This window comes from Marmota marmota, unplaced genomic scaffold (genome assembly GCF_001458135.2).
Source record: "Marmota marmota marmota unplaced genomic scaffold, marMar, whole genome shotgun sequence".
Classification (NCBI taxonomy): Eukaryota; Metazoa; Chordata; class Mammalia; order Rodentia; family Sciuridae; genus Marmota; species Marmota marmota.
The window spans coordinates 912873-931916 of NW_026000022.1; the positions used below are offsets into that span (position 1 = coordinate 912873).

A 19044-nucleotide genomic window follows, 5' to 3' on the forward strand; every position below is an offset into this window, starting at 1 on the left:
GAACAGCAGCCGGGGTTCGTCTAGGGCGGCGCAGGGCGCAAAAAGCTGCCGCCACCGACCGCCGCAGGATCGCCTGCCCGCCCGCCCCGTCCGGGAGCCCCTCGCCGGTGCCGCGCCGTGAGTACCTCCGCCCGGAGCCGCCCCAGGCGTAGGCTCCGGCAGAGTCCAGCTGAACCCGGTGGAGGTGGGGAGCGACCACGGGGCAGGGCAGAGGAAACGTGGAGGGGACACCCCGGGACAAGGATCCGAACCTTAAGGGAGGGACCCTGGGGAGAGGGGCGACGATCTGCGGGGCAGAGATCCCAGAGAGAAGGGAGGCGAACCGTGGAGGGGAGACTAGGGTTGGGGACCTGAAACGTGGAGGAGGGACCCTGCTGAAAGAAGACCCCGGGGAGAGGGGAGACGAATAGTGGGGGCGAAGGGTGAAAATGACTGGGCGAGGGGACTCGAGCGGTAGGGCAGAGACCACGGGACGGGGGACCTAAACAATGCGGGAGAGACCCCTGGGAAAGGGGAGCAGAACCGTTGGAGAGGAAAGGCTCTAAGGAAAGGGGGCCCTGGGGAGAGGGCACCAGAACCGTGGAGGGGACCCCGAGTACTGGGACCCGGAATGGGGCGGGGGTGACCTCACGGACCTGGATACCTGAAACACTCACCCATCCCCAGAGGGAGGGCAAAAGCTCGCGTCCTCATTAGGTGGGTCACCACCAGGTGGCACGGAAGGGCTGAATCACCCAAGGGCGAGCCTGGGGCAAACTCTGGCGGCGCGTCCAGCCGCTGACCCCAGGAGGGAAAGCAGCAACCGTCCAAGCTCTCTGCACTCAGGCCGGACGCCCGAGGGAATTGCCTGGGCAGGCGGGTCTGCGCGCCAGTGACCCAGGCACTTCCCTTGTGTAGACAGATGTGGAGTTTGCCGTGTGTGACTTATCTCCTTGACTAGGGCAGAAATTTAAAAACGGAACCATCAGGTTAAAGAACATTGGTTTCTTTTAAATGAAAAAAGATTCTCATGTTTAAGTTGTGATATCTTAACATGCCTGAAATTGTGGGAAGAAAATGTTAAACGTTATTTTTGGATTGTAAATGAGGAATCAGTCATATTTACTTTCAAATCTCAGTTGGGTTGGTTGGACCTAGTCTAACCCATTTTGATGAAATGTTACCGCTGCCTTCCTTTGGCCCAATTTATGGCATGCTAGCTCTTGCACATATTTTGGGAAGTAATAAATCACAACATGGGCTTATAATCAGGAAGAACTGTCTTCAGAACACTACTTTAAATACATTTCACATTTTTGGTGCTAACTCTGCTTATGTGTGTTCTGTAACAATACACGAAGGAGGAGGCTTTGTGGTATCCTAAAGACAATTTAGATTTTTTAAAAAATTGCAGCAATTATTAGAAGTGCAGGAATTCCTAGTCCAGGAATTAAACATCAATAAAACCCAAGAAAGGAAAAGTTTTTATGTATTAATAAAAAATTTCACAAGCTTTTCAAATTTAGCTGACTCCAAAATGTAAGACTTTCGTATGTAGAAGTGCATTCCCGCAGTGTTTATCATCCTGTGGTGCTTTCAGATGTGTTTATACAGCAGCACATAAATAAGAGATCAAGTGTCTTTTTACTTTCCACCTAGGTTTTTATATTCAGCCTCATTTCAGTTCAGTCGCACTATATACCACCAGCAAGTGTGGGTAGACTCCAGGATGCACCTGGACTGGACCTATGCTTTCTCAGTTCACATCTGGATCCCTCAGTCTGCATGGCTTGGTCAGGTCACCTAATCTCTTGGTGCCTCATTTTCCCCAGCTGGGAAATAGGGTCACACTGTCATTTATGGCAGGGTTATTATGAAAATTTTGAATATTTATTTTATTTTACAGAGAAAGAAACTAGTTCAGGGCTGGGAATATAACTCAGTTGGTAGAGTGCTTGCCTCCCATGCACAAGGCCCTGGGTTCAATCCCCAGTACCATCAAAAAAAAAACAAAAACAAAAACTGAAACTAGTTCACAGTGAGATCAAAGTAAATTTTGCTCAAGTTTTCCCAGCCTGTAAAGGTAACTCTGAGAACTATCCCACCTTAAACAAACTTCATGTGCTTTCTTTAGTGACAGAATGCTGGTCTTTCAGGACACGAGGCTTGCGTTTTGACTTTGGTGTGAGCAAGTGAATTTCCTCTGTCATCCTGAATTGTGGATTTCAACTTTAGTGTCAACTTGGCTGGGCTATGAGGTGCCCAGACATTTCAAACATTGTTCAGATCATGTCTTTAAGGGAGTTTCTGGATAAGATTAACATCTATCTGAGCAAAACCAACTGCTTTCCCTAATGAATGTGGCCCTTATCCCATGGCAGAAGACCTCAGTAGAATAGAAAGGCTGAGTAAGAGGGACTTTCTCCCACGGGACTTTGGTCCTTTCTAGCCTATGGACTGGAACTGACGCATCTGCTCTTTTTGCATGTGCTGACTTTCAGACTGAAACTTGCTGGCGTTCCTGGGTCTCCACCCTGTCAACTGCAGATCTTGAGACTTTTCAGCTTCCCATAATTGTGTGAGCCAAATCCCTGGATAGATCCCTTGACTTACAAGGGGATGAATCTTAATAAACCCATGGCAAGTTTAAAATACTGCAAGTTGAAAAAGGCAGTGACTCTGCCTGCCCTGCAAGCGTCCCAGCTGAGCAACAGAGCACATGTAGATTATTTTCCCCTCATGATTTCAGGGCTGATGGGGAGCTCTGTTTGCTGCCAGTGCCCGGCTATTAAAAGTGTCTACCATTGTGGGGGTCAAAAGATCACAAGTCTAACCATTGTAAGCCAAGGACCCTCAGTGTATATCCTTGTATCTCTTCTTGGTTCATCTTCTCTGCAGAATCCTAATACGGCCCCTTGTAAAATGTATTTGCTTAAAAACTCTCCCATCAGCTCTCATTTTTCCTACTGTGTTTAACAGTGGTCTAGATTTTCCTTTTGCTGCAAAATATGGCTCTCTACGTGGCAATGTACCAAGAGGCCTGGGCCCCATCTGGCCCTCATCCAGCCCAGTTCTCATGAGTGGTTCTCGAGCTTCATCTGAGCCTCAACACACATATGTGTCGTCACACTCATCCTTGGCTGTACCTTTACTGTTCTGATTTTGTCTGGGCCTTCAAGAAGCCCTCTAGGCTCATGGTCACAAGCAGCAAGGCATGTGACATCTGTGGCAATAAAAGAAGTGGCTTTCTTGTTTTGATGGGTAAATAGAATAATATCAGAAAGTGTCCTTGGAGCCCAGTCAAAAAGAAAATAGACCTCTGTTTGTTGATGCGCCTTTTAGACCCAGTAGAAATCGGCAGTGAGTGAAGTAGAAGGAAGTGTTCGAGGTCATCTTGACAGTCCAGTTCAGTTCAAGGAGCAGAACTGAAAGGATTGAAGAGGCCAGATGTTCATGGACGTTGGGGGACACCAAAATAAAAGGGCAGTCCGGAGGGGTCATAGGAAATGGAAGGCCAGCAGCAAGAGAGTAAGCAGCGAACTGACCCTTGGAGATAGAACGAGACGGATGAATGACAGTGGGTGATGTTTGTTCCAAAGGTGCAGAAACAGCACCAATAACTTGCTTATGCTTTCTTAGCAAGGCAGTGCTGGAGCCGTAGGCTGGGACCTCCTCCAGTCCCCACGCTGGTGTGATTTATGAACTTGAGGCAGCCTGTCATTCTAGCCTGTATAACTGGGGTTGTCATGCATCAACTGACCTGGCAGGTTTAGAGATCAAGTGACAAGATAGGACCTTAGGAGTGGTTTACATTTGTTGGAGCTAGAGCTAGACTGGAACTCCTTCGGAGACTGTGTTTGATCTCAGGTTCCCAGTGCCTGATACTATACGTGGGAAATAGTGGTTACTCAATACCTTCTCCTTGGCTAGATTAAGAAGCGGGAGCACAAGTGTAGCTATTCTTGTATTCAATAGACTTCAGATCATTTGACATTGACATTTACTGTTTTCCCATGCCTTTCCTTATTCAGCATTCAAAGGAAAATTCTGAGGACTGCAATTTATCTATACTAGCACCATCTTACATAAAGCATGTCTTAAAAATATCACAGACAAGATAATTTTATAATTCTTGAAAGTTACCAGGGTGTGTAGCACATTATAATACATCCCTCAACCCTGTCCATAGATACCCTCAATAAAGGTTCACTAAAAGAATCCATTATGCAGAGTGGTAAACATAGTCAGTGTTATATCTCACAATCCAAAATGGTTTGCAGTCCTAAAATCTAAAAGTTGATTTCAAGTAGATTCAAGATACATGATTCTCTTTTTAGACACAGCAACATCCTTTTCACCAGAATTTCTATTAAAGGAAGCAGTTTGGCTTGGCAAATGAGAACAGTGTTGGGGTGAGCTGAGTTTGTGTGTCAATACTTCCATCCAGAGGACACAAACTGGGGTAGCTATTCTCTGAGCATGTTTCTGGGTGTGGGAGTCCCTCCCTGCCCTTGAGTGAGGGTAGAGAATGTTTGATGACAGACGCAGTGGTCTGTATGGAACACCTGGTGCCTACCCCTGGAGTCCAACGTGTGTGTGTGTGTGTGTGTGTGTGTGTGTAGGAGGGAATCTGTACATTTTCCCCAGAGCTTGGGAGTGTCTCCTGGCTGGCTTTTTGCTTCTTTATCTGGCCAGGCCCCGTCCTGGCCAGTGTAATGGTGTGTTCATGTGGGTTCAGAGTCCAAACACAATAAGAAAAATTCTCGCTGTGGGAGCAGCAGTTTATCTGGAAGGAAGGATGAAGGTATGATGTTGGAAGAGTGAGGGGGAAGCTCGGGAATGTGACAGTAGAAATTTTAACACCAGATGCCAAACCACATTGCTTTTTGGGGTTTGCCATACAGAGGGGATTGTACACACGAAACATTCCCCATTTTCAGTCTTGATTTTTGCCCATGTGTTTGTGCTCTCTGGGATGCTTGTGTTCACCCCCCCCCCCATCCATTGGTTCACTCATTCTGCCAGTACTTACAAAGACCTGTGCTGCTGGGAGGTGTCTCAGCAGCATGTACTGCCCACCTGATCGGTACCTAGGGCCAGTAGGGAACATCACAATGTGGAGTGGTATCACAAAAGCATTGCCTTTTTATGGTCTATTCTTAAGAAGAACCCACAGACAATAGACCTAATTTTCTCTATTGAATTCTGGTTGATGGTCAATTAGCAATGGAATTTCTCACGTGGGTCCCTGGTGGCATTTAAAGATGGACACAGCTTGGTCCAAGGATAGACTCCCTGGAGTTGCTTCTGCAGGTCTTGTGGGAAGTGCTTGGAGACATTCGTAGATAGCTCTTTAGGAAATGGCTGTATTAGCAGAGTCTCATAAAGCAGTGCCTTTGGAGTTTGGAAGGGGAGGAGAAAATGGGCCCTTGGGGATCAGATTAAAGTAAGTAGTTGAATAAAAGGAGCATTGAAAAGGAGACTCTGGCAAAGCTGGCCTGTGTGGGGGGCCGCCAGGTTTGCTGTTTGGGAAGGAGGGACCTGAAACTCAAAGACCTCAGCCAGCAAGCCAAGGAGAGGCTGAGCACCACGCCAGTCCCTCTCCTGATTCTCCACACACCTTATAAAACAAAAGCAAAATCAAACAGATGAACAACCACCACCGAAGAAACGAGCTTCCTGCTCTGAATGTCTTGGCAGCTCTTCTCCCCATTGGCCCTCTTCCTCCCTCTCTACCACCTCCCTCTACTTACCTTTACTCGCTTTTTATTTTCCTTCTCCCTTTGATCTCATGCTTTTTTTTTCTCTTTGTACCTCCAACACTTCCCCTACTCAAACTTTGTTTGACAGCTTTTAAATTGCAAGTTTAAAAATAGAGCACATGCATAAGCCCGTGGTGTTCCATGGGTTTTACGGTGTTGAGTAGTTTTAAGCCCGAGCATCCCTGCTCCGTTGCTCTCTGAACCTTATTCTTGTAACTGGCTTGAAGTTTGGCTGACAAGGGATGTGGAGATCAAAGCCCTCCCTTGCCAGGTCAGCCCCAGACCTGCGAGCTGCACCTGGTACCTGCCCCGCCCAGTGCAGGTAACTTGGCCTGAACTCAAGTCAGTATCCTAAGATACAGCTTTTTCAAGTACCCTGGTTGTTCAGAGCCCAAGGAGGAATGACATCAGAGAATGGGAAGGGATAGGAACTCTGGGACATTGTAATTTGGATCTGATTCAGGAGAATAACAAGTCAGCGGTCACACCACATGTTCAGGTGTCTGCCTGCATGCCCCTGCTTAATCTCATCAGCATTCCTGTGTACCAGGTAATGGGCAGGAATTCTTTCTAACCTGTCAGGAGGTGTACGGAGTTCACAGAGGGTAAGTGGATTGCGCAGTTAGGCTTAATAATCCCTATGAAATCAAGACGTCCTACATGTACTTGAAGATTCAGACCTGGACTCCGACAACATGAAATCATTTTTTAAGAGTCATTCCCTTGAGTTTGTCTCCCCCACCTTACATAGCAAGGCCAGGCTTTCAGGCAATGGATATTTAATGAGGCCTGCCTCGCCCCTAGCTGTGTGCAGGATGGAGGCGGTCACATGCACACCTATTGCCCACAGGGAACATCTTAGCCAAGTCTACCAACAAGGCACTCAGGCCCTGCCTTGGCTTTGATGGTCTTCAGGCTGAGCCTTTTGCCACCCCTGCCAGCTGGATCTTCTGTCTTCCCGGTGTGTTCACCCTACACCACTTCTCATTTCCGCCGCTTGGCCTACTCCACCCCTTGACCTGTAGCATCACCTGGCCCACCCTTTGCCAGTATAGGTGCCCCTCCTCCAGGCCCAGTTGGGCCTCCCAGGGAAGACTCCTCTGTGTTCCCACGATACCTGTTCATCTCCATTGAGCTCCTGCTGTAGAACCTTGCAATTTGTAAAATGGTACTTTTCCCATCTAAACCACCAGTTCCTGAGGGATGGGCCATACATTGCTCATCTTTGTCCTCCAGCACTTTGTGTGACATCTGACACGTAATCCCAGGTCAGCCAGTGTTTCTTGAGTGAGTGAATGAACAGCTGGGTGTTTCATAGGACTGAAAAATGCAAAGTTAAAGCAAACTTCTAATGTAAGACTACAGACACTTTTCCCATTAAAAAAAAAAGGTTCAGGATTGATGGTGTAACTTTTAAAACACATTTTTTTTTTAAGAAAACATTATGGGACTGGGGATGTTGCTCAATGGTAGAACATGTGTGAGGTTCTGAGTTCAATCCCCAGCACCAAAAACAAAACTAAAAAGAATATTCTATTTAGTCTCATGTAATTAAAAGAGGAATGGGTTCAACCCTCCATGACAGAAGGGAAGCTCTGAGCTTTTTCGCATTAGTCTATGGACTATTATTTATCCTGACTCTCGGGGTTTGTACTTCTTATAATTATTTGGAAATTCTTCAGAGGACCTTGGGGAGTAAAGTGCATCTTACTATGGAAGTCGGTGTCAGAGGCGATGGCAATTGTCACAGGATAGCCTCAGTCATAATTTTTGCAGATGAGGAGCCCGAGTTATTCTCAGAGGTTGCGCCCTTAGATGCTTTTCTGTCCTGGACCTACACAATCATAGGAGGTGTAAAACACACATGCCACACTTGGCCTTAGATGTGGGGCACGATCTTGACCTTGGAGGGAAGCAGGTGCTTCTCACTGGGTGCAGACAAAGACCGTGCCTCATAGAGACAGTTGTATAGTCTGCAGATGTCGTCCTGGGGCTTGTCCAACCCACATGGACTCACTTTCCATTCAGATCAGCCATTTGTTTTCTCAAAGTTAGATGGCTACTGGGGAGAACCCTGGAGGCTTCCCTTTTATTTCACCAAAACTCCTGGGCTCCAGTTTTTCCATCCCTAAAATGAAGGAGTTGTCTGAAGATAATGTCAGGGATAGTTTTCAGGTTTTAAAATTCCGTGATTTATAATTAGTTCTCTCTTTCTTCATTGTTCTTCTTACAAATTCCCAAATCATTATTCTTCTACTTGTGTGAACAGAATAGACAAAAAAATCCTCTCGTTCCACAACAAAATGGCAGCCTTTATTGGAAAAATATATATGTTGGAAGGTTGGCTCCGGATTGGGATGAAATAAGGGACAGTTCTCTCAGGGCCAATAACCGGAGAATTACAGGAAAGCATCACACCATCTTCCAGCATAGCTGTTGCAACCTCAGAATGCCTCACACAAAGGCTATTCAGTTGCTGGGTTCCAGAACAATAATCCAAATGCTCCAGAGCCTCATCTTGTGATGTTATCACAAGAGTGTCCAGACGATGTTTTCTTTAACCCCAGGAAGAGTGATTTAGAGGGGTGGATCTTGCCACATGTATCCAGCTGTGTGTTTATTTCTCTTGGAAGAAAAGTATACTATGAACACAGAAATAACCAAGTAAGGATGCTTGAAAGATGTTCACATCCCTGCTTACCGCTGTCAGGACCTTGTATACACAAGAGGATAAAATTAATAAACACTATCAAATTTGCTGTAATCGCAAACCCATAAGCAGCAATATTTCATTTGCGTCAGAGAATCTAATTCTGGGATTTCACCCTCAAAGGGCTGGAAATGACTGGAAATTGAATTGAGTTGGCTCAGAGTTGCATGGCCAAGGGGCGTGCCTCTTTAACAACCGGGGAAAGAAATGTTCACTTCTTAGCAAATGAATTACTGCTTAAAAAAAAAAAAAATTCCTATAGAAAATCAACTGTATTTTAATGTCCACACCAAGTGTTCCTATAGGAGACCTTTTCTATCTGGTGTAATTTTATAGCAATGGCCGAACAAGGAGGGGAGGGGAGGAGGAACACCTGATCCCCTCCAGCCCGACTGCCCCCACCTTTCTCTCTTTCTATTCGTGCACACTGTATACTGATCCTGGAAAAATGAAACAACGTGTCTTCCATGAAGACACATTCTTGTTCCTCTTTGCAAGGCTCCAGGAGAGCTGCTGACCGCAGTCACTGCATTTCCCACTCTGTGATAATCCTCTGGGCCAGTCTTGCTCTCCTGCCCTCTGGGTACCTGGACAGCTGCAGGAGGACCGGCTTTGCATCTGGGAGAAACAGCTCCCCCTGAGGGACATTGGCAGTATCTTGTGTCCTTGGGCCGTTTGTGCCTCCCAATGCAACATCCAGGTCAAGGGCAGCACTCTCCTGGAGTCCAGTCACAGATTCCCCCAGATATCCCTCCCTTATTCTGCTGAGATTTCTTCCTATTCACGTGGGTGAATCATAAAGGGGAGCTCATGGAAAATCTTTTAATAGAAATAGGCATATTGTTTCTCTGCCTGCCTTTCTATTTTGGGGGCAGAGAGAAAGGAAGAGGTATGGTGGGGTCACATGTTGCAAGCATGCCCGCGGCCGAACCAGATGGGGACTCTGGTGCCAACTCGGATCCGACATTCTGATGCAGTCAACCATAATCGGTACTGTCAAAGAAGTGGGATACGCTCAAACACAAAACTGGCCCCAACTAATAAAAAAAGCATATAATTGAAAATTATGAGCACTGAAAGGTGACTTTTGGTGATGAACCCAGAGAAAAGAGCCACCGGTTGGCCAAAGAAGAAGATGGGGGGGCCAGGTGACGGCTTTGTGTGCATGGCCCGTGGAGAGTGCCTACTGATACCTGGGTTCTCTCTGTGTTTTGTAGGCTTTTGAGAAGCCGGGTGTCAACATGACAGAGCGCTTTGATTGCCACCACTGCAATGAGTCTCTCTTTGGGAAGAAGTACATCCTGCGGGAGGAGAACCCCCACTGTGTGGCCTGCTTTGAAGCACTCTACGCCAACACGTGTGAAGAGTGTGGGAAGCCCATCGGCTGCGACTGCAAGGTACCCACCTGCTGGTAGCTCTCTTGGGCTCTCTGTGCACCCCAAAATCCAGGAGCTTTCTGCACAGTTTGTGCCTAAATCCTGAGCCTTATCACCCTTTCTGACCCCTCTGATGACCATGGACACCCCCGCCCCCCAAGTCGCTTTTCTGTACCTCTTGTTCCATGATTTGGTCTCTGCCCACCTGCTTTTGGTTAGTGCCTTCGCAGGACCTGTGCTTGATGTCCCAAGTACACTTTTCCTATTCTAGTTATTAGTGTCCTTATCTAACCACCACCTGCCCGCCGGTACAGTAACTTCCTTCAGGGCTGCTCTTGCTTCTGTCTGTCTCCTGATGACTAACAGGGAGCAGTTGCTGCTCAGTAAATATTTGATGAATGAGTATGTACGTGAGTGAGCCGGAGTCCTTCCTAGGTAAATGCACACATAAAAAGCTTCAAAGTCCCTGGGATATTATGGGTTCCTCTTCTTCTAGTGGGAGAACAGGATTTGTTTATTTGTTTTAAATGGGAAAAGGCTTTCACATAAGGAATTATCAGCTTCCCATGAATGGCATGGTTCAATAGAGATCTTTGGACATCCGTGCTGGCCTGTACTTCTCAACAGATTCTTAGTGCAGACTAGGACACAGAAGGAGACCCTGCGAGTCCGTTACTCACCTTTCTGTTACTGTGATGAAATAGCTGAGATAAACAACTTACGAGAAGGTTTATTTGGGCTCATGGTTTCAGAAGTTTCAGTCCCTGATCTGCTGACTCTTCTGCTTTTGCGTCCTTGCTGAGGGACCAAGCCTTTGGGGAATATTTCAGATCCAAACTGTAGCAGGGACCATCCAGGTCTCTAAGATCTCTGACATCTTTGAGCTGAAAATTCACTGCTAAAACGCCTTGACAAGCTATTCAGGTGGCTGCCATCTGGAGAGCCACAGAACTGGTTACAAAATGGGACCATTTGGGGATCTCTCAGGGAATTCCCAGTTTGCTTGACTCCAGGCAGGTTGGTGGTATGTTATCTTGTCTTTTCTGCCCTCATTACTTTGTGTTCCTTGGGGGTTTTCACCCCTCTGCTCCGTGGTTGTAAATATCAGAACCTAGCTGCTGTGGATTGGCTTGGGCTGTTTGCTGTTGGATCATCCTGGCACATCCAATGCATACTTCTTGTATTTTTTTTTTTCACATCATTCCTGGGACAGACAGTAGTCAGGGCTGCACCACTGATTCTCTTGTGAGGTACTTAGTGACAGCTGAGGGATGATTTCCATCTGGTATAGAAAAAGACTTGTGCCCGAGCAGAAATGAAAGATGTGTGACATCAGCTGCTCCAAGTCGGGCTGTGGCCACATTGCTATTGGCTTCAGAACAGGACTGGCATTCTGAGAGTTACACAGCACAAACTTGACAGCATTCAGAGGTGTGACCACTGGGAGCCAAGACAGCTGACCTGGCTGGTCAAAAATCGAGTATCTCCCTCTCCCAACTTCTGCCTGGTGAGTGTCTCGCTGTACCTGATGAATGTTCTTGGTCCCTGCACTAATCAGCTGTCCATCAGGAGGACACAATATCTTGTAAGTTAAGGTTTATTTTGGTTTGTGATTGGGAAGATCCATGGCTTTTAAGCCTGCGGCAAAGCAGGACAACATGGTGAGGACGTTTGGCAAAGTAAAACCACTCACATCATGAGTCAGGAAGCAGAACAGGGCAGAGGAAGGGGCCAGGGTCCCTCAACCCCTTCAAGGGTATGGCCCAATGACCCTAAGGACTGCTTTCCTTTAATTAATTTTTTTAAATTTATATATAAATTGTGGGATGCATTACAATTCTTAATACACATAAAGAGCACAATTTTTCATATCTCGGGTTGTATACAAAGTATATTCACACCTCCCCAAAGTACCAGCCTAGGGACCAAGCCTTCAATGCATAGGTCTTTGGGGAACATCTAACCACCCTATAGTAGTGTCTTTTGATTTATTTAGTAGGCCAAGGGTCAGAGTGCAGATGTCAGACTGTCTTGTTCCATTCCATGGTCAGTGTCTCACCAGATGTGTGAACTTGATCCATTTACTTGACTCCTGGGTGCTCTTCTCCACTTTCATAAAATGGAATCAGATGCCTGCTTCATCGGGTCACTGATGTAGACACAAAGCCCCAGCATTCCCAACAGCACCTGTGATATCATAAACCTCAAACTTCCACTTTTCCCTCTTTTCCTATTCTTTTAGTGGCCTGTCCCTTCCCACACACTCCCAGAAGCCTCTCGCCCTCTCTCTTATCAGTTTGCATGATGGAAACATTAGTAATGTTTGGAGAATAAATTACTAGACAGAGAAAAACAAAACCATTTCATGAAAGTCTTACCTCGAAAAGACATACTGAAGTCGACGAGAGGTCCAGCTGTCATTCTGACAAAGGAACACTCCAGTTTAAAGGAAAGAGTTTGAATATTTGGGGCTAATCATCTTTGACCAGTGGCTGAGGTACAAACAGAACAGACGTCGCTTAGCATGTCTCTGGTGTCATTCACTGAAAAGACTCTAAAACCAACCATTCTTCCAGCGATATCTCTCATATGAGCAAATAAACAAGAGTCCTTTGAATGGGGCCAAAGTCAGCAGGGCCGCTGCTCAAGTCAGGAGTTAATCATGCTGAACTTTTCAACCCAGATTGATGTTTTTAGATACGTGGGGTCACACGGTGTGATTTTTCTATGTTTTGGAACAAAAAGAGATGTTGAGTTGAAGTCAGACCTTGCCATTTGGGGACTTTTTGTGGTGGTTTGCTTGCCTTTCAAAAATAATTATGTAGTTGACTTTGTGGAGGAAGCAATGATAGAAAAAAAAATGTTGTTATTTCAGGAAGTCAGGCCACATGTCCCAGCAGAAGGGGTACTTACTTGATGGAGCAACTGAGTGAGTGGGTGGATCTGGTAGCCACCCTCTTATTCCTAAAATAGCATGGCCCCTGCAGGCCTCATTCAACTCTCTCTGAAGGACAGCTTTAAAATATTGGCAAGTGTATGGGAATTTGGATCATTTTGAGGGTATTGACTGACTTTTTAATGAGAGAGACAAGACTCAAGGACCACTCCTATAGTTAGCTTACTTGAATATTTTTTCTACGCAGTCACTCAGTTACATTCCTTAATTCTATTACATTACTCTGAGGAAATGCTGTGATCTCAAAGGGTAAAATCATTGATTTGGAATAGTTCCACTGGCTAGGGGAATAGTTGAGAGGAAGCAATATGAATAAAATTTCATGATCCTCTGACATTACACCCTTCCTGAAATTTTTCTCGGAGACTGGGACTGGCAAAATATTTTTGTAGATGGATAACAGATTAAGTTCTGGCTTCAGAAATTCTAGAACCTAAGAAAAGGTAGGCTTGCCAATAACTCTGGAGTACCATGCATTTAACAAATTGGTGACTTTCAACAAAACCTGGGCCACACTCCCGTCTCAGATTGAACTTTCTATATGTCTGCAAGCTGTGAAATGGGACAGACTACCATACTCCCATGTGCCTTAGAGGGTGCTGGGAAGAGAAAAAAATAATGAACAAAAAGACATCTGCAGATCTAAAACTAGCGTTTGGGGTTTCGCTTCCCACATGTTGCATGATCCAGGTATCTGGAGATGCTCCCATTGCAAGATCAAATTCTTCCTAATGCCTCTGTGGGGTAGGGGCTTTTCTCACTCCATTTAATGGAGAAGTCACTGAGATTTAAGGTTGAGGATCTCACCCAGGATTATGGGATTTGGAAGTAGATGAGACAGAACTTGAATACAGATGCTCGCTAGCTGCCTGTCCCCTGCAGCCTCGGGCCATGGCTCTCAGGTCACATGTGGTTAGTCCTGTGAAGAGGAGGTGCCTGCCTGGCCTCTATCAAGTGACAGTCAATGAAAGGCCTTTACCTTTCCCCTGAGTTCCTCCAGGTGGCGATGTTTGTGCTGCAGGAAAGGTGACGTTTGTTTCTACAACTCTGATGTCCTGCTTCCTAGGGTTATAGAACCAGGGCCATTTTGCCTGCCACGCAGTCTGCCAATCACTAAAAGGAACAGTTTTGCAAAAGAGAAGTTTTACTTGCAAAGCAGCTAAGCATGTAGAGAAGGTAGAGCAAGTTTTAAATCACTATGCCCCAGGAAACGGTTTGGGGATGTATATATATGGCTGAGGCAAAGGGAAGACTGATTGGATCAAACTTAGTCCAGTCTTAGGCATGTTCCCATCATGTCCAGGCTCAGAAGTGTTAGCTATAGTCAACTAAAAGCAAGTGATGGACAGCAGGGGAAATCTAGAGCATTTATCAGGTGTCGCGACCCCTCGCCGGCAAGGGAAAACACGACACAGGATTCTTCCTTCAGCAGTTTATTCAGGCCTTGATTCAAGTATCATCTTCTAGCGACCCCCCGCTGAGCGCCCACGCACAGCCTAATAAAGCCTCCCGCATACCAATCCTAAACTGCCACGTGGATCTTTCTCATAGGGTGGTAAGGGATTGCGCGCCAATTCTCCATAAAAGGAGTTGTTTATCACAGGCCACAGTGGAGGCCGGCGCCATCTTCTAATGGCGGCCACGGTCTATTAGAACGGCTCACCACAATCAGGAGTTAAGAACAGGTAGTAAGTCAGGTTTCACTAAGTCAATTAAATGGGAAACATCAAATTGATATTCAGATTAGCACAAGTCCCCAGAAACTGCCAAGTATACTGGTGGGCAGTGTCCATAGCAACTGCATTGTTTGGGGCAGGACCTGGGCCACTCCTGCCTGGGTTTAGATCTGGCTCCACCTTAAAACAAGCTGTGATGCTCAAGGTTGTGTTTGCATGTCTGTCAGGGGAATTGAATGAGTTAACGTCTGTGGAGCACTTGGGACAGAAACTGTCGGTTTCAGTGCTGTCCTTTCTGCTGTTGCCCATGCTTCCAGGCTTTTTAAAAATCTTTTTTTCGGGGGGGTGGGGGGGTTGTTTGTTTGTTTGTGTTTTTTATGGAACTGGGGGTCGAACCCAGGTCTTTGCGAATGTAAGGTAGATGCTTTGCCACTGAGCTACATCCCAGCCCACACTTCCAGACTTTGTAAGAATATACGGTTGGAAATGTAATCACCTGACAATCTAAAGCATAGGTCATCCTTTCAAAATGCTGGGCCTCATTGAGACAAGAATCCATTCACAAACCAAGATTGTATGGATTCAAGAAATGGTTGCTTTGGGGAATCAGTAACCAGATTTCTCCCAGCCTAGGGGGAGGAGTGTAAAAGGGGCCAGGACATCTGTCTGCAGTCAAGGGCTCAAGGGCGACCTTGCTGCCCAGAACCCCACCCCCACCCCTGGCTGGAGGTCAAGGATCCCTCCAGGCCACTCACTCAACCCCTGGGCTCAGCCACCAGGACACCTTTGCAGCCACCAACAAGCACATCCCATGTCAAGAATGTTTCTGACATGGAAAAATATAAAATCTGAAAGGAATTTTACTGCAATTTATGAAATTTCTGTGAGTACAAGACTATCTTTGATATTTTTTCTGGGAAGTATAAAAGATCTTTCTTTTTCTGACTTCCTTCCCTTCCCTTCCCCTTCGCATGGTGCTGAGGACTGAACCCAGATCCTTGCACTCTACAGCTGAGCTCCACCCCCAATCCCAAGTCTTTGTTTCTTATCCTCGTGTCTCAGCATCTTAGTTCTACCTCTTGCATTCATTTTTGCACTTCACATACAGGACAGTGTCCCTTGGTATTCACTGGGGTTTGCCGCCACGACCCCCCCTTGGATATTTGCAGGTGCTTAGGTCTCTTGGATAAAATGGTGTGGTATTCTCCTTTTACCTGTGCACATTCTCCCATGAGCTTTGAATCACCTCCAGGTTACTTAGACTACTTTGTACAATGTAAATGCTATGCAAAGAGTTTTGTACTCCGTTGTTTAGGGAATAATGCCAAGAAAAAGATCGGGTGCAATTATTTAAAAAAAAAAAACAAAAAAAAAAACAACTTTTCAATTTGTGGTTGGTTGAATCCAAGGATTGAGAATCCAGAGATACCAAGGGCTGATTGTACTGTGGAAAAAATTAAAAAAAAAAAAAAAGCAGAATTAATTAGACAAAATAACTAGACCAGACTAGCATGGTGCTAACAACTACACTAAAAATCTATTTAGAGCTGTGAGTGGGAGAGATGAAGAGGGTCACCTGGCCCCAGGTCCTTACAGGTGATGATCTGGACCATGGTGATGATACCAGCTCAGGCAGGAGCCTGACCCATTATAATCTAGCTTCTCCGCCACTGGGTGGCATTTTCCAATTGGTCTCTAAGGTCCAGGGAGTCCGGGGGCTGCAGCCCTGAGTCCCACTGAGACTCAGAGAATACCACACTGGCCGAAAGCCTCCTCGTGCTTTGAGAAATCAAAACTGGCAGTATTCAGTGACCTTCCTGTTCCTTAACGTCTTTGCTCACTTCCTGCTTCCTGCTCACCTAAGAGTCCAGGAAGAAGCTGTGATATGAATTTATTAACTGAGCCCAGGCTGAAGAGCACAGACTGAGAGCCCCCCGGAAGAGCCTGTTAGGAACTGTTGATAGCACAAGGGGTGAGGTGTGTGGCCTTGAATGTGATTTGGAAAGAGATGTACAGGTTCTCCCGGTGCTCTGTGGGCCAGGGCAGTTCATGGCTGCCCTGAGGCCATATCGACCTGGCTGGAAGCTTCACAGTCAGGTGAGATATGGGCTGAGTTAGACAGCTGAGCCCAAGGAGAAGGGGAGGGCATGGCAGTGAGATAGAGGAGGCTGGAACAAGGTGAGACCCACTTGGAAAGGGGCTGACGTGCCAGGTGAAAAATAGGAACACAGTTTAGTTCTGTTGGATCAACAAAGGCAGAAGGGCACTGGGCATGTTGCAGAAAACATAGCTTTTTTTTTTGTATCATTATGTTAAATTTTCTTATGTAAAAGAATGAAGCCTTATTTCATAGGGTTATTGTATGGCTCCAAATAGGTAAGGCAAACTCAGAAACGTAATTTTACATCCAAAGGAGCCAAGGAAAATCAAAATGCATGATACAAAAGTTGAGTGGTAGAGTGAAGAGCATGGGGGTGTTAAGATGGCAGATATTCTAATTTTTAATACTCTATAAGGAAATGTAATTGCAGAAAGTGACATTTTGAGGCGACTGTTTTCATTGTTAGCTATGATCTGAATGATGGCTTAATCTAACATTCATTGAGCAATTGCTATATAAGTGCTTTACATGTATTGACTCATTCCACTGTTGCAGCCAATAGTTGCTACGTGATTTCTGTTTTACAGGTGAGAAATTGAGATTGAGAGGCGTTCAATAACTTTCCCAGTCAGGCGGGTGCATGATGGAAGATTTGAATTTAGGCAATGTGGTTCTAGAACCATTGAGTTAACGACCAGGGAGAGATGCTGAGGGCTTCTTGCCCATACAGGCACTGGACACGTGGAATGGAATTATCAAAACAGACTTTTGAGTGATGACGAAACACACACAGCATAGTTTGCCATGTTTGAGTGTGCAGCTCAGGAGAGTGGTGCTTACCCTGAACCACCATCACCACCCATCTCCAGGACTTTCTATCTCCAGAACTGGAACTCTGTACCCACTTCACACCAATCCTCAGTCCCCCTTTGCCTCTGATGACCAACATTCTACTGTCTGGGTCTATTCACTCGACTCCTTATCTCCGTAAGGGAGGTCGTACGTATTTGTGTTATGCCACTTACCACAATGTCCTCAAAGTTCATGTTTTTGCAGCAGGGGACAGGATTCCTTCCTTTCTAAAACTGAATGAAACTCCATTGCATGGATATCCTGCATTTAGCTCATCCCTTCAGCCATCAATGGATGTTTGGTTGCGTCCACATTTGGCTATTGTGAATTATGCTGTCCTGATCTGGATACATGAATATCTCTGTGAGACCCCACTTTCACTTCTTTTGATTATAAAACCAAAAGCAAAATTGCTGGGTCACATGGTAATTCTGTTTGTAATTTTTTAGGGAGCCATTATTCCCTTTTCCATATGAAATTGAAGTTTTTAATGCATATACTCCACAATCAGCATTGTAATAGTGACAGCATTATTTAAAAAAAAAAAAAAAAAAAAACTCAACCCGAATTAGGCTGATTAGTGTTCTCGGTGGACAGGACTCTAAATGGTTTGTTCAACTTCTTTATTCAAAATCCAAGCAGAAGCAATGCTGAATTGGTTCATTTGGACACAGTCTTAAATGACATGAGGTTTGGTGGGCTCTGAATTTTTTCCACTGTATCCACACAGTACATTTTTTTTTTTTTGTACCAGGGATTGAATGCAGGGTGGTTAAACACTGAGCCAAATTCCCAGCCCTTTTTATATTTTATTTAGAGACAGGGTCTCATTGAGTTTCTTAGGGCCTCACTAAGTAGCTGAGGCTGGCTTTGAACTTTCGATCCTCCTACCTCAACCTCCCAAACTGCTGGGATTATAAGCATGCGCCACTGTGCCTGGTGTATACAGTACATTTTGCTTAAGCCAAGAGCAGCATAAGTCTGAACAGGATTCCAGCTGGTATGGTTAGCTAAAAAAAAAGAAAAAACATCTTTTGCATTAGGGTTTGAGCTTTAAGCCTGGCTCAGCTATATATTCTACACACTAGCTGTGTGACTTTAGAAAACATAATGAACTTCTCTAAGCTTTAGCAATAATACTCACTTTGCAGGGCTTATTGGTGCCTGAAATGTGCAACATGATCAAATTACCATCAATAGTATCTCAAATTTCTGAAGTTTTGAAGTTTTTTCTTTCTTCTATCAACGTGCTTCACCCCAGCCCCTCAAATTCCTCTTTGAAGATGGGACACATGCCTGGAGAGAGCGGAGGCCGTTCCTAATCCTGAGTGATTATGAGGTGTATTTACAGATTGTGAGCTTTGCTATTCGTGATGACTTCACATATGAACACATCAACACAAATTAAAGCAGTATTTTTTTTTATTTATCGAAAAATCAATAAAGCCCACATGATTTTTTCTGCAGACTTTCTGACAATATTTTAAGCTAAAAATGCAAAAGCTGCACTGCCCCCACCCCACCCTGTACACATGTCCTGCAGGTGAGGTTCACACAGACTGGAAAGGGTTGCAGTATTTCAGTAAGATCTACCTCTGGTCCTCCGAGAGGCAGTACCTATCTCAGAGAACC

At 45.5% G+C, this 19044-nt stretch overlaps 1 protein-coding gene, 1 long non-coding RNA gene and 1 other non-coding gene across 6 annotated transcripts in view; all 3 read left to right on the forward strand.

Moving 5' to 3' along the window:
- Positions 1 to 19044, forward strand: part of Fhl2 (four and a half LIM domains 2) — a 72515-nt gene that overhangs the window by 34155 nt on the left and 19316 nt on the right. For 2 of the 4 annotated variants that reach the window (XM_048810465.1, XM_015504976.2), the window contains one exon: positions 9669 to 9848. In XM_048810465.1, coding sequence (XP_048666422.1) covers positions 9693 to 9848 — 156 coding nt within the window. In that variant the 5' untranslated portion in view covers positions 9669 to 9692. Of the gene's footprint in view, positions 1 to 7; positions 185 to 9668; positions 9849 to 19044 lie in introns of those variants that run through there. The other 2 variants (XM_015504977.2, XM_015504978.2) reach the window with 2 other exon arrangements.
- Trnag-ccc lies at positions 1908 to 1980 on the forward strand. The gene has a single exon. It is a non-coding gene; the product is annotated as a tRNA-Gly (tRNA).
- On the forward strand, positions 9855 to 17947 carry LOC125618904. Its single transcript, XR_007350275.1, has 2 exons — positions 9855 to 14158; positions 14456 to 17947. It is a non-coding gene; the product is annotated as an uncharacterized LOC125618904 (long non-coding RNA).